This window comes from Amblyraja radiata, chromosome 35 (genome assembly GCF_010909765.2).
Source record: "Amblyraja radiata isolate CabotCenter1 chromosome 35, sAmbRad1.1.pri, whole genome shotgun sequence".
Classification (NCBI taxonomy): Eukaryota; Metazoa; Chordata; class Chondrichthyes; order Rajiformes; family Rajidae; genus Amblyraja; species Amblyraja radiata.
The window spans coordinates 22,398,009-22,413,205 of record NC_045990.1 but is presented as its reverse complement, the minus strand read 5'-3'; the positions used below and the strand labels follow the sequence as shown (position 1 = coordinate 22,413,205).

At 48.5% G+C, this 15,197-nt stretch overlaps 1 protein-coding gene across 1 annotated transcript; it reads right to left on the bottom strand.

Annotated features, from left to right (window-relative positions):
• Window positions 1–131: 131 nt before the first annotated feature.
• LOC116991889 (pancreatic secretory granule membrane major glycoprotein GP2-like) lies at window positions 132–12,499 on the bottom strand. The gene is made up of 4 exons (XM_033050866.1): window positions 12,316–12,499; window positions 12,037–12,184; window positions 10,641–10,717; window positions 132–428 (listed from the first exon to the last, which is right to left on the bottom strand). The coding sequence occupies exons 1-4, from the start codon at window positions 12,497–12,499 to the stop codon at window positions 217–219; spliced, it is 621 nt and encodes a 206-aa protein (XP_032906757.1). The 3' UTR covers window positions 132–216.
• Window positions 12,500–15,197: the final 2,698 nt, after the last annotated feature.

Genomic DNA, 15,197 nt, shown 5'->3' with positions numbered 1-15,197 from the left:
CGTTATTGAGCAGGATTGGGGGAGGGAGGGGAGAGTGTCTGTACAGGGGGCAGACCGAGGGGAGTGGACTCTACCAAGGGGAGGGGACATGGTTGGAGGGAGAGTCCGGATGGAGCGGGAGAGTGATGTTTCCATGAAGGGGAGGGAAGCATAGGTACAGGGGTGAGGGGGAGAGGCTGGAACCCACGGAGCGATTGGACAAGGTGGGGTCACAGGTCAGACCGGGGGAGGAGAACCCGTGTGACTGGCGAACGGGGACCTACCTGTGCAATACACAGTGGAGGTGTTGGGTGACGGCCACAGCTGATACACAAAGTAACCGGTGCAGTTCTTCACCCTGATCTCCTGATGTTTCTCACAGATATTTTTATCCTTGGTGAAACAGACTGTCCTGGTCACCTCCCCCTCTCTCACGCTGGGATGGCGACCTGGAATGAGGATTATAAACATTGTAAAATGTACCCAGTGCCACAGTGCGGTGGGGAATGTGAATGTGGAGCCAGTGTAAGGCAGTGATCACAAGCCACGGTCGGGTCTGACCTGCCTCAGTCAGCAGTGAGCTGCTGCCCTCACCCTCCCCAACCACACACCCCACAGCCGCCCCTGCTGCCTGAGCCCGGCTCCTGGTGCTGACACCCTAGGGTGCCGAGGTCTGGACTGGAAACACAAGCCTCCCCCCCCCCCGGCCTGATGGTGCTGACAGCCAGTGATGAGCAAACATGAAAGGTTTAGAGGGACAGGGGCCGAATTAGTAGCTCAGAGGGGACATCATGCTCGGCATGGGACGAAGGGCCCATTTCCGTGGCGTATGACATCACTAATTACAGTATGTATTTTTTAGTTCAGCCTCATCGGAAAAGTCACTTGATTGCAATAATTTTAGCCACGACACATCACAAACACTTCATTCACACAACATCAGCACATTTGTACTAAATGTTGTGTGTATTTAATTTCTCCACCTCGTTGCTGAACTGTGGGTGTCCTGAGACGGGCCCAGCTCCCTGGGAGCTGCTCCTCCACAGAAACTGCTCCGGCTCTGATCTGGAGCAGGGACAGCGGGCGGATGGGATCCGTAGCCCCACTGCCGGAAAACACCAGGAAGCTGGAGCTTCCCCACCGCACTCCATGAGGATCCAGGGTCTGAGTGACTGTGGGGGAACCTCTCAGGGAGTTTGGGTTCCGTGTCCATGCGAGGGGCCCACTGGAGAGATCTGGGTCATCAGTCTGACCCTCCACGACAATAACTGAGACCATGTGTTGTAAACTCTGACCCTACCGGCTAACCAGCCTGGTCTCCCCCCGGAGCAGTGATTCTTCGGAACGACAGTCTCCGGAATCTTCCATCCACCGGAACTGAAACAACAATCAGAGAGTCAGCCCCTGAACTGAGGGAGTTTGTTCACCCAGAGAAAGACCCGGAATCAGGGCCATTCTGACCGCACCCCGTCCCCGTTCAATATTCCCCGGAATCCAATGTTGTTTTCCCTCCGCTTCCGTCTTCCCCGGTCTGGGGAATCTCCCCGTTCTCAGTATTGACGCCCCGTCCCATTGCAGCAAATGATGATCCCCATCTCCCAACCTCTCCCCTTCACACGCCCCTCATTCTCCCGTTTACATTCTCCATCAGTGTCCAATTTTTCAGCAATGATCGCCTCACGTTACCTGTTAAATCTGTACCATCCCACTGCAAGATTTCTATCCTCCATCCATGTCCCACCGCTGCACTTAGTGCAGGAACAATTCGTGCTCCTCCAGGGCTGATCCAGGACGGTGTGGTTCACACATGGGTCACCGAGTGCGGAGTCTGTGGCTGAGGGACAGAATGATGTTCAGTGTTAATGTCAAGTTCAGCTCATGTCCCCAGCCTCTTGTTCCCCACCTCCCTCATCTGCCTCTCCACCCTCACCAACCCCGAGCACCAATAATCTCCCGTTCATTCCCTGACCAATGACACCATCTCCCGGATAAACGCAGGCACCAATCCCACGTCTCTAAACCCAGCTTCATCGCTCTCCCACCATGAACTGATTGCCACAAGGATGACCACTTAGGCCGGGTCCTGCCTTACATTATTGAAAGGGGCCTTCCTTTCACTTACAATGTGGATATCCAAGCAACCTCGAGATGGGACTGATGAGATCGATCCCCCATCAGCTTCTTGCCAGTGTCCAGGGGATCGATCTCATCAGTCCCATCTCGAGGTTGCTTGGATATCCAAATTGTAAGCTAAAGGAAGGCCCCTTTCAATAACGTAAGGCAGGACCCGGCCAAAGTAGATTGGAAGCAGTTACATGGATAAAACAACACGCAACATGTGGGAATCCTTTAAACGGGAAATGATGAGACTTCAGGGAAAATGTGTTCCCATTCTCGATCATCACTGGAAGATATCACGGTGTATCTCAGTCTGCAGAGAACACTGATTGTGGACTGCAGCTGTCTACATATGGAAACCTCTGGTCCCCTTCTTTACTCCTGGTACACACACGACTATTCAAGCGAATGCAAATCCACCTAATTTGCAAATTCGGAGACGGCACCACCATTGTGGGCCAGATATCAATTAATAAGGAGACGGAGTACAGGAAGGAGATTGAGAACCTCATAACCTTTGGGTAGAATGCAGAAGAATGGGGATGAGAGGGAAAGTTAGATCAACCATGATTGATTGGCGGAGTAGACCCGATTGGCCAAACAGCCATATTCGGCATTTAGAACCAATAAACGTATTAAGCAAAGCGGTTCACATAGATTGAGGGAACCGAAGTAGAGATGGTTGAAAAGGACAAATTCCTGGGAGTAAATGTCACCAGCAGTTTGTCCTGGACCACCCATATCAATGCAATGGACTGGAAAGCACACAAATGTCTCTACTTCCTCAGAAATAAGGAAGTTCGACATGTCCCCAAGTCTTGCCAACTTCAACAGATGCACCACAGAAAGCATTTGATCCAGATCCATCACAGCTTAGTTTGGGAACAGCTCCATCCAAGTCTGCAAGACATTGCAGATAATTGTGGAGGCACCCAGATCATCATGCAAACCAACCTCCCTTCCATTGATTCCATCTACACTTCATACTGCTTGGCAAGGCCACCAGCATAATCAAGGACCCAGTCTCACTCCCGGACACTACCTTTTCTCACCTCTCCCTTCAGGCAAGATGTATAGAAGTGTGAAAACGCATACCTCCAGAGTCAGAGATAGTTTCTTCTCAGCTGTTATCAGGCAACTGAATCATCCTATCACCAATTAGAGAGTGGTAATGACCTCCCATCTATCTCATTGGAGACCCTCGTACGATCTATAATTGGACTTTGCTGGACATTATCATGCAGTAAACATTATTCCCTTTATCCTGTGTTTGTACACAGTGGAAGGCTTGATTAGAGGGCTGGTCTAGGGAGGCTATTTGGGTGGAACTGAGAAGTGGGAAAGGTGTAGCAACACTTGTAGGGGTGTATTATAGACTGCCAAATGGGGAGCGAGAATTGGAAGGGCAAATATGTAAGGAGATAGCACATATTAGTAGTAAGCACACGGTAGTGATTGTGGGAGATTTCAATTTGCCACACATCGACTGGGAAACACATTCTGTAAATGGGCTGGATGGTTTGGAGTTTGTAAAATGTGTGCAGGATAGGTTTTTGCAGCAATACATAGAGGTACCAACTAGAGAAGGGGCAGTGCTGGACCTCCTGTTAGGAAATGAGACAGGTCAGGTGGCGGAGGTATGCGTTGGGGAGCACATCGGGTCCAGTGACCACAATACCATTAGTTTCAATATAATTATGGAGAGGGTCAGAACTGGACCTAGGGTTGAGATTTTTGATTGGCGAAAGGCTAACTTTGATGAGATGCGAAAGGATTTAAAAGGAGTGACTTTGGACATTGTGTTTTATGGGAAGGATGTAGAAGAGAAATGGAGGACATTTAAAGGGGACATTTTAAGAGTACAGAATCTTTATGTCCCTGTTTGGTTGAAAGGAAATAGTAAAATTTGGAAAGAGCCATGGTTTTCAAGGGAAATTGGACACTTGGTTCGTAAAAAGAGAGAGAGATCTACAATAATTATAGGCAGCATGGAGTGAATGAGGTGCTTGAGGAGTATGAAGAATGTAAAAAGAATCTTAAGAAATAAATTAGAAAAGCTAAAAGAAGATTATGAGGTTGCTTTGAAAGTAAGGTGAAAGTAAATCCAAAGGGTTTCTACAGCTATATTAATAACAAAAGGATAACGAGGGATAAAATTGGTCCATTAGAGATACAGAGTGGACAGCTATCTGCAGAGCCAAATGAGATGGGGGAGATATTGAACAATTTATTTTCTTCGTTATTCACCAAGGAGAATGATATTGAATTATGTGAGGTAAGGGAAACAAGTAGAGCAGCTATGGATACTATGAGATTCAAAGAAAAAGAAGTACTGACACTTTTGAAAAATATAAAAGTGGACTAGTCTCCAGGTCCTGACAGGATATTCCCTATGACATTGAGGGAAGTTAGTGTAGAATTAGCAGGGGCTATGACAGAAATATTTCAAAAGTCATTAGAAACGGGAATAGTGCCCGAGGATTGGCGTACTGCGCATGTTGTTCCATTGTTTAAAAAGGTTTCTAAGAGTAAACCTAGCAATTATAGACCTGTTAGTTTGACTTCAGTGGTGGGCAAATTAATGGAAAAGATACTTAGAGATAATATATATATAAGCATCTGGATAAACAGCGTCTGATTAGGAACAGTCAACATGGATTTGTGCCTGGAAGGTCATGTTTGACTAATCTTCTTGAATTTTTTGAAGAGGTTACTAACGAAATTGATGAGGGTAAAGCAGTGGATGTTGTCTATATGGACTTTAGTAAGGCATTTGACAAGGTGGAAGGTTGGTTAAGAAGGTTCAATTGTTGGGTATAAATGCAGGAGTAGCAAGATGGATTCAACAGTGGCTGAATGGGAGACGCCAGAGAGTAATGGTGGATGGCTGTTTGTCAGGTTGGAGGCAGGTGACTAGTTGGGTGCCTCAGGGATCTGTGTTGGGTCCATTGGTGTTTGTCATGTACATCAATGATCTGGATGAAGGTGTGGTAAATTGGATTAGTAAGTATGCAGATGATACTAAGATAGGTGGTGTTGTGGATAATGAAGTTAGTGTGTGTGTGTGTGAGGGGTGATTAGTGTGTGTGTGTGTGCGTGAGAGGTTGGTTAGTGTGTGTGTGTGACACCTCACGCCACCCCCTCCCCTCGCAACCGCGCGTTGGGGGAACAGACCCAATAGGTCTGCACTTGGTCTAGTAACGATTAAAACTCTTGTTTGTTGGTGTCGAGTTCTAATTCGCGAATATTCATTTAAGCCGTATATGCAACTCCTCCCTCAAAATTTGCAAAATCGAAACACAGCACAATGTCTTTTTTAATTATATGTTAATGGCATGAAAGATAAAATTTATCTTTAAAAGGTTATAAATATCTACAAAAGATTCAATTGTCCTTTTTAATCATGTTATTTTCTCTGCCCATCTCTTTGTGTCCCTGTACCCCCCTTGCTCTAACCCCCCCCCCCTCCCTGTCCCTCTCTAGCCGCGCCTGTGAGAGGGGCTGTGCATGAGTGGATTGGGCGGGGGATGGGATAAAAGGAGCTAATGAGTAATATAAATATAATATAAATACAAGGGGGGGGCGGATTAGTGTGTGTGTGTGTGGGGGGGGGGGTTAGTGTGTGTGTGAAATTGCAGCGCCCCCCCACCCCCACCCCGCAACCGCACGTTGGGGAAACAGACCCAATGGGTCTGCACTTGGTCTAGTGTTCAATAGATTCAGGATAAGTTCCTGTGGATTGGAGGATAGCTAATGTTATCCCACTTTTCAAGAAAGGCACGACAGAGAAAATGGGGAATTACAGACCAGTTAGCCTGACTTCGGTGGTGGGAAAGATGCTGGAGTCAATTATTAAAGAGATAATAATGGCACATTTGGATAGCAGTAAAAGGATTAGTCCAAGTCAACAAGGATTTATGAAAGGAAAATCATGCTTGACTAATCTTCTGGAATTTTTTGATGAGACAAGTAAAATGGAGGAAGCGGTGCCAGTGGATGTAGTGTATCTAGACTTTCAGAAAGCCTTTGATAAGGTCCCGCACGGGAGACTGATGACCAAAATTAGAGCACATGGTATTGGGGGTAGGGTGTTGACATGGATAGAAAATTGGTTGGCAGACCGGAAGCAAAGAGTAGGAGTGAACGGGTCTTTTTCAGAATGGCAGGCAGTGGCGAATGAAGTGCCGCAAGGCTCGCTGTTGGGGCCGCAACTGTTTACCATATATATTCATGATTTGGAAGAGGGAATTATGAGCAACACTTGCAAGCTTGCGGATGGCACAAAGCTGGGTGGCAGTGTGAGCTGTGAAGAGGATGTTAGGAGGTTGCAGGGTGACCTGGATAGGTTGAGCGAGTGGGCAGATGCGTGGCAGATGCAGTACAATATAGATACATGTGAGGTTATCCACTTTGGTGGCAAAAACAAGGGGGTAGATTATTATCTCAATGGGGCTATGTTAGGTAAGGGGGGGGGGGTGCAGTGAGACCTGGGTGTCCTTGTACACCGGTCATGAAAGTTGGCTTGCAGGTGCAGCAGGCAGTGAAGAAAGCTAATGGAATGTTGGCCTTCATAACAAGAGGATTTCAGTATAGGAGTAAAGAGGTTCTTTTGCAGATGTATAGGGCTCTGGTGAGACCACATCTGGAGTATTGTGTACAGTTTTGGTCTCCTAATTTGAGGAAGGACATTCATGTGATTGAGGCAGTGCAGCGTAGGTTCACGAGATTGATCCCTGGGATGGCGGGACTGTCATATGAGGAAAGATTGAAAATACTAGGCTTGTATTCACTGGAGTTTAGAAGGATGAGGGGAATCTTATAGAAACATATAAAATTAGAAAAGGACTGGACAAGCTAGATGCAGAAAAAATGTTTCCAATGTTGGGCGAGTCCAGAACCAGGGGCCACAGTCTTAGAATAAAGGCGAGGTCATTTATGACAGAAAAAACCTTTTCACCCTGAAAGTTGTGAATTTATGGAATTCCCTGCCACAGAGGCCAAGTCACTGGATGGATTTAGGAGAGAGTTAGTTAAAGCTCTAGGGGCTAGTGTAGTCAAGGGATATGGGGAGAAGGCAGGCACGGGTGATTGACAGGGGACGATCAGCCATGATCACAATGAATGGCGGTGCTGGCTCGAAGGGCCGAATGGCCTCCTCCTGCACCTATTTTCTATGTTTCTATAAAGGGACATTGTGTGGTGTTGGGAGATATCACAGTTTATCTCAGTTCCAAGGGAACTGACTGTGGACAGTGAGGGACACTGCTGGTCAGTGGGAGATATCACGGTGTATCTCAGTCCACAGATGATCGTCCCAGCCAAGTTATTGATACAGACTGTGACTCACCGGGGCCCAAGCACTGAGCCCTCTTGTACCCACACGTCACTGCTGCCAACCTGAGAATGATCTGCTTATACCCACCAGTTGCACTCTGTCCAAAAGCCAATTCTCAATCCATGTCAGTGTGTGAACAATTCCATGTGGTCTGACCTTGTTGACCAGCCTCTTGTGCAGGAACGTACTAAATGCTTTCTGAAAATCCCCCACAGCCCAGCCACTGGTTCCCTCATCTGTTCTATTGGACGTGTCCTCAACGTACTCCAGGGACTGTGAAACGTGAAATTCCTTCCACAGCCCATATTGTCTCTGCTTAGTCCTAACATTGACACCTACTCCCTTCATTCGCACATCCCCATCACACAGGACAATCACTGTGAACCCGGCAAGTTGAATGGGAAAGTCCTAACGGAGCATGGGAGAGAGAAGGGAAGTTCCGATGCTGGAGCGAGGGGGGGCGGAGGGGAGAGATAGGTCCATGAGTGAGGGTCTTGCAGAGTGAGGGGGGGGGCATGGAAGGGGCTGTGCGGCCAGCGAGTGGGGACTAAGACAGGGTGAGGGTGGAAGTTCAGGGGTCTGAGCCAGGAGCGAGGTGGGTGGGGTTGGAGGAGCCGTGCTGAGGCGAATTTGGGAGGGGACGAAGCTGGGACCAGGGTGGGAGGGGAGGGGACATATCTAGGGGCGGGGGGGGGGCAGTTAATCTGCACGCTCTGTGTGTTGGTGACGTAGGACGTCACAGGAATATCTCCACAACCCCAACAGCCCGTGTGACTTGAGAACGGGGACCTACCTGTACAATACACAGTGGCTGTGTTGGGTGACGGCCACAGCTGATACACAAAGTAACCGGTGCAGTTCTTCACCCTGATCTCACGGAGCTCTGCATCCTCGGTGAAATTGACTGTCCTGGTCACCTCCCCGTCTCCCACGCTGGGATGGGGACCTGGAATGATGATTATAAACATTGTAAAATGTACCCGGTGCCACAGTGCGGTGGGGATTGTGAAGTGGAGCCAGTGTAAGGCAGTGATCACAAGCCACGTTTAGGTCTGACCTGCCTCAGTCAGCGGTGAGCTGCTGCCCTCACTCTCCCCACCCACACTCCCCACAGCACCCCCTGCTCCCTGAGACCAGCCCCTGGTGCTGACACCCTAGGGTGCCGGGGTCTGGAATGGAAACACAAGCCCCCCCTCCCCCCAGAAGGGTGCTGGTGATGAGCGGACATGAAATGTTTAGAGGGACACGAGCCGAATTAGCAGCTCAGATGGGTCCTTCCTGATTGACTTGGCAATAGGTTCATTACAACAGATGAACAAGACAAGGGAGAGAGGGCAACCCTGCCTGACTCCAGACCTGATGTCGAAGCTGGAGTCAAGCAGGGTTGCCCTCTCTCCCCCGTCTTGTTCATCGGTTGCATTGAATCTTTTGCCAGGTCCATCAGGAAGGATGCGAGCAAAAGAGGAGTGACATTGCCAGGCATTGGGGGCACTCAGGTCAAAATCTCCCTGTACATCGACGATGTTGCTGTCTTCTGCTCGGATTCATGGTCGGTCAGCAGATTGATCAGCATCTGCGACCAGTTTGAGTCAGCCACTGAAGCCAGGGTGAACCGCAGGAAGAGCGAGGCCATGCTCTTTGGCAACTGGCCCACCGATCTTCTGTCCCCTTCACCATCAAGCCTGACTTCTTGAAAGTGCTGGGGATCTGGTTGGGGGTAGGGGAGATGGGGGGGGGGGGGGGAGGCGTGTAACAAGAATTGGCTGGAGCGGATAGCCAAGGAGGGGAAGAAGCTGGAGCTGTGGAAGCAATTCTCCCTCTCCGTAACGGGGAAAACTGTGGTAATCAGATGTGAGGTGCTCTCGGGGCTGCTGTAATTGGTGCAAGTGTGGCCTGTCCCTCCCTCCTACCCCACAGGAATCACGCGGGCTGTTCATCTGGGGGTAGAGAATGGATCGGGTGCGACGGGCCATAATGTACAAGTCGGCAGACAACGGGGGTAAAAGCGTGCCCAACGTCGCTCCTCACCCTGATGGCCAAGGCACGTGGGCACCAAATGTCACTACCTGCTGAGGTTCTACCTGTCCCCAGTGTTGCGAAGGATGTGCCAGTCAGCTGGACATTGCCACTTCATCTGTGGTTGGTGGAAAGGTTCTTCCAGACCAACACCTTTGACCCCAAGTCCATCGGGCCGTGGTCAGCATGGAATGAACTGTAGGCACTGCAGGGAAATGACTCATTTGATCCTGTGGCGTGGTTCCCAGAGCAAACTGCCCAGCTTGTCTGGCAAAATGCCTCATCGCCAGAACTCACCAACAAGCACCAAGACCTGGCTTGGCTCGCGGTGAGGAGAGCCCTCCCAGTCAGATCCTTCCTGCACCGTCGGAACCTCACTACCAGCGCACGTTGCCCTCGGGACGGCTGCTTTAGAGATGAGACGGTTGCCCACCTCTTTGCAGAGCGTGGATTCACAAAGAGAGTCTGAAGAGGTCTGCAAGTGTCCCTGTCATGGTTTATCCCGAATAGCTCCGTCACAGAGGACTCTGTGATTTACGAACAGTTCCCAGGGACACATTCAGAGACTGACATCGAGTGATGCTGGAAGGTCATCAACTCGGTGAAATACGCTCTTTGTTCTGCCCAAGTGTTGTTGACCTCCCAGCAGAGCGAGATGTCCGTCGGGGAATGTTGCCGACTGGCCCGCTGTAGACGGCAGGAGTACCTGCTGAGGGACGCACTGAAGCTCGGTGCAGCCAATGCCAAGGCTTGGTGGGGGAGGACCACAGTCTAGGGTCCTCCCGCTGCTGGACAAGGGGGGCAGGCCCTCCTGGAGACGCCCCTCAAAATAAGGGTAAAATTGTTATTTGGGAAAACTGTATTGAATGTATGTATAGACTCCGAGAATTTCCGATGAATTATTTCCACGGTTCATGTATTGTTATATTTATTACCTGAATAACGTTTATTTTTACATTTACAAAAAGACCACGGGCGGATGGGATCCGTAGCGCCACTGCCGGGAAACTCCAGGAAGCTGGAGCTTCCCCACCGCACTCTGTGAGGATCCAGGGTCTGAGTGACTGTGGGGGTACCTCTCAGGGAATTTGAGTTCCGTGTCCGTGTGAGGGCCCCTCTGGAGAGATCTGGGTCGTCAGTCTGACCCTCCCCGACAATAACTGAGACCATCTGTTGTAAACTCTGACCCTACCGGCTAACCAGCCTGGTCTCTTCCCGGAGCAGTGATTCACTGGAACGACAGTCTCCGGAATCTTCCATCCACCAGAACTGAAACAATAATCAAAGAGTCAGTCCCTGAACTGAGGGAGTTTGTTCACCCAGAGAAAGACCCGGAATCAGGGCCACTCTGACCGCACCCCGTCCCCGTTCAACATTACCCGGAATCCAATATTGTTTTCCCCCCGCTTCCGTCTTCCCCGGTCTCTCTCTCCACAATGTGGGATCTCCCCATTCTCAGTATTGACGCCCCGTCCTGTTGCAGCAACTGATGATCCACATCTCCCTACATCTCCCCTCACACGCCCCTCGTTCTACCGTTTACATTCTCCACCACTGCTTTACCCTCATCAATTTCCCGAGTAACCTCTTCAAAAAATTCAAGAAGATTAGTCAAACATGACCTTCCAGGCACAAATCCATGTTGACTGTTCCTAATCAGACCCTGTTTATCCAGATGTTTATATATATTATCTCTAAGTATCATTTCCATTAATTTGCCCACCACTGACGTCAAACTAACAGGTCTATAATTGCTAGGTTTACTCTTAGACCCCTTTTTAAACAATGGAACAACATGCGCATGAAGGTACAGCAGGCAGTGAAGAAAGCAAATGGCATATTGACCTTCATAACAAGAGGAGTTGAGTAGAGGAGCAAAGAGGTTCTTCTGTAGTTGTACCGGGCCCTAGTGAGACTACACCTGGAATATTGTGCGCAGTTTTGGTCCCCTAATTTGAGGAAGGACATTCTTGCTATTTAGGGAGTGCAGCATAGGCTCACCAGGTTAATTCCTGGGATGGCGGGACTTTCATATGTTGATGGAATGGAGCGGCTGGGCTTGTATACTCTGGAATTTAGAAGGATGAGAGGAGATCTTATTGAAACATAAAAGATTATTAAGGGTCTGAATACACTGGAGCAGGGAACATGTTCCCGATGTTGGGGGAGTCCAGAACCAGGGGCCACAGTTTAAGAATGGGGTAAGCCAGTCAGAACGGAGATGAGGAAAAACATTTTCACACAGAGAGTCGGTGGAATTCTCTGCCCAGGGGCGGTGGAGGCTGGTTCTCTGGATGCTTTCAAGAGATAACTAGACAGAGCTCTTAAAGATAGAGGAGTCAAGGGATATAGGGAAAAGGCAGAAACGGGGTACTGATTGGGGATGATCAGCCATGATCACATTGAATGGCGGTGCTGGCTCGAAGGGCCAAATGGCTTCCTCCTCCACCTATTGTCTATTGTCTATTGACCCTTTGCAGCAACTGATGATCCCCATCTCTCTACATCTCCCCTTCACATGTCCCTCATTCTCCCGTTTACATTCTCCATCAGTGTACAATTTCTCAGCAATGATCACCTCACGTTACCTGTTAAATCTGTACCATCCCACTGCAAGATTTTCATCATGCATCCATGCCCCATCGCTGCACTCAGTGTTGGAACAATCCGTGCTCCTCCAGGGCTGATCCAGGACGGTGTGGTTCACACATGGGTCACCGAGTGCGGAGTCTGTGGCTGAGGGACAGAATGATGTTCGGTGTTAATGTTAACTTCAGCTCATGTCCCCAGCCTCTTGTTCCCCATCTCCCTCATCTGCATCTCCACCCTCACCAACCCCGAGCACCAATAATCTCCCGTTCACTCACTGACAAATGACACCATCTCCCGGATAAACGCAGGCACCAATCCCACGTCTCTAAAACCAGCTTCATCGCTCTCCCACCATGAACTGATTGCCACAAGGACGACCACTCGGCCCATCAGCTTCATGCCAGTGTCCAGGGGATCGATCTCATCAGTCCCATCTCGAGGTTGCTTGGATATCCACATTGTAAGCTAAAGGAAGGCCCCTTACCATAACGCAAGGCAGGACCCGGCCAAAGTAGATTGGAAGCAGTTACATGGATAAAACAACTCGCAACATGTGGGAATCCTTTAAATGGGAAATGGTGAGACTTCAGGGTAAATGTGTTCCCATTCTCGATTGTCACTGGGAGATATCACGGTGTATGTCAGTCCCCATGGACACTGACTGTGGACAGTGAGGGACACTGGGGGTCAGTGGGAGATATCACGGTGTATCTTAGTCGGCAGGGAACACTGATTGTGGACTGCAGCTGTCTACATATGGACAACCTCTGGTCCCCTTCTTTACTCCTTGTACACCCATATAACCATATAACCATATAACAATTACAGCACGGAAACAGGCCATCTCGACCATTCTAGTCCGTGCCGAACACGTATTCTCCCCTAGTCCCATATACCTGCGCACAGACCATAACCCTCCATTCCTTTCCCGTCCATATAACTATCCAATTTATTTTTAAATGATAAAAACGAACCTGCCTCCACCACCTTCACTGGAAGCTCATTCCACACAGCCACCACTCTCTGAGTAAAGAAGTTCCCCCTCATGTTACCCCTAAACTTCTGTCCCTTAATTCTCAAGTCATGTCCCCTTGTTTGAATCTTCCCTACTCTCAGTGGGAAAAGCTTATCCACGTCAACTCTGTCTATCCCTCTCATCATTTTAAAGACCTCTATCAAGTCCCCCCTTAACCTTCTGCGCTCCAAAGAATAAAGCCCTAACTTGTTCAACCTTTCTCTGTAACTTAGTTGCTGAAACCCAGGCAACATTCTAGTAAATCTCCTCTGTACTCTCTCTATTTTGTTGACATCCTTCCTATAATTAGGCGACCAAAATTGTACCCCATACTCCAGAATTGGCCTCACCAATGCCTTGTACAATTTTAACATTACATCCCAACTTCTATACTCAATGCTCTGATTTATAAAGGCCAGCACACCAAAAGCTTTCTTTACCACCCTATCTACATGAGATTCCACTTTCAGGGAACTGTGCACAGTTATTCCCAGATCCCCCCGTTCACCTGCATTCTTCAATTCCCTACCATTTACCATGTACGTCCTATTTTGATTTGTCCTGACAAGATGTAGCACCTCACACTTATCAGCATTAAACTCCATCTGCCATCTTTCTGACCACTCTTCCAACCGGCATAATTCTCTCTGTAGACTTTGTAAATCTACTTCATTATCCACAACCCCACCTATCTTAGTATCATCTGCATACTTACTAATCCAATTTACCACACCATCATCCAGATCATTGATGTACATGACAAACAACAGTGGACCCAACACTGTTCAGGCAAATACAAATCCATCTCAATTTGCAAATTCGGAGACGGCACCACCATTGTGGGCCAGATATCAATTAATAACGAGACGGAGTACAGGAAGGAGATTGAGAACCTCATAACCTTTGGGGAGAATGCAGGAGAATGTGGTTGAGAGGGAAAGTTAGATCAACCATGATTGAGTGGCGGAGTGGACCTGATTGGCCAAATAGCCGTATTCGGCATTCAGAAACCAATAAACTTATGAAGCAAAGCGGTTCACATACATTGAGGGAACCGAAGTAGAGATGGTTGAAAGGTTCAAATTCCTAGGAGTAAATATCACCAGCAACTTGTCCTGGACCACCCATATCAATGCAATGGACAGGAAAGCACACAAACGTCTCTACTTCCTCAGAAGTAAGGAAGTTCGACATGTCCCTAAGTCTTGCCAACTTCAACAGATGCACCACAGAAAGCATTTGATCCAGATTCATCAAAGCTTAGTTTGGGAACAGTTCCATCCAAGTCTGCAAGACATTGCAGAGAATTGTGGAGGCACCCAGACCATCATGCAAACCAACCTCCCTTCCATTGATTCCATCTACACTTCATACTGCTTGGCAAGGCCACCAGCATAATCAATGACCCAGTCTCACTCACGGACACTTCCTTTGTGTACCTTCACTCACGGACACTACCTTTTCTCCCCTCTCCCTTCAGGCAAGATGTATAGAAGTGTGAAAACGCACACCTCCAGATTCAGAGACAGTTTCTTCCCAGCTGTTATCAGGCAACTGAATCATCCTATCACCAATTATTGAGTGGTAATGACCTCCCATCTATCTCATTGGAGACCCTCGTACGATCTATAATTGGACTTTGCTGGACTTTATCATGCAGTAAACATTATTCCCTTTATCCTGTGTTTGTACACTGTGGACGGCTTGATTGAAATCATGTATAAGCTTTCCGCTAACTTGATAGCACACAACACAATGCTATTCACTGTACCTTGGTACATGTGACAATAAACTAAACTAAATTCACTGTGGATAGTGAGAGACTGAAGTGTCAATGGAAGATATCACGTTGTATCTCAGTCCTTAGGGAACACTGACTATCTGTAGAAGAGAGGGACATTTAAATAGGCCATCTGGTTACAGAGGCCCCATAGTTAATGAGATGTGAGTTTCAGTTGGAGAAGCTGAAAACACATAGCATCCCGAGTGATTGCTCCTTAGTGGGTGTATAAAGGGAAGGTAGATACAAGTGGAGGGGCCTGTACGGAGCGGCCGTGTTTACTTGCAAGTGCCGTGTGGATGGTAAGTGCGAGGCTTTGGCTTGAGAGGCTTCGGCGTACAGGGTGACAGCGGGATAAGGTC

Bases quoted from the DNA above. Each gene is read 5' to 3' on its own strand.
- LOC116991889 (XM_033050866.1), bottom strand. From the start codon at position 12,499: ATGTGGATATCCAAGCAACCTCGAGATGGGACTGATGAGATCGATCCC. The intron at 12,185-12,315 runs GTGAGTGAACGG...TCTGTCCCTCAG, and splicing joins GGAGATGGTGTCATTTGTCA to CCACAGACTCCGCACTCGGT. The intron at 10,718-12,036 runs GTAACGTGAGGT...TTATTGTTTCAG, and splicing joins GGATGGTACAGATTTAACAG to TTCTGGTGGATGGAAGATTC.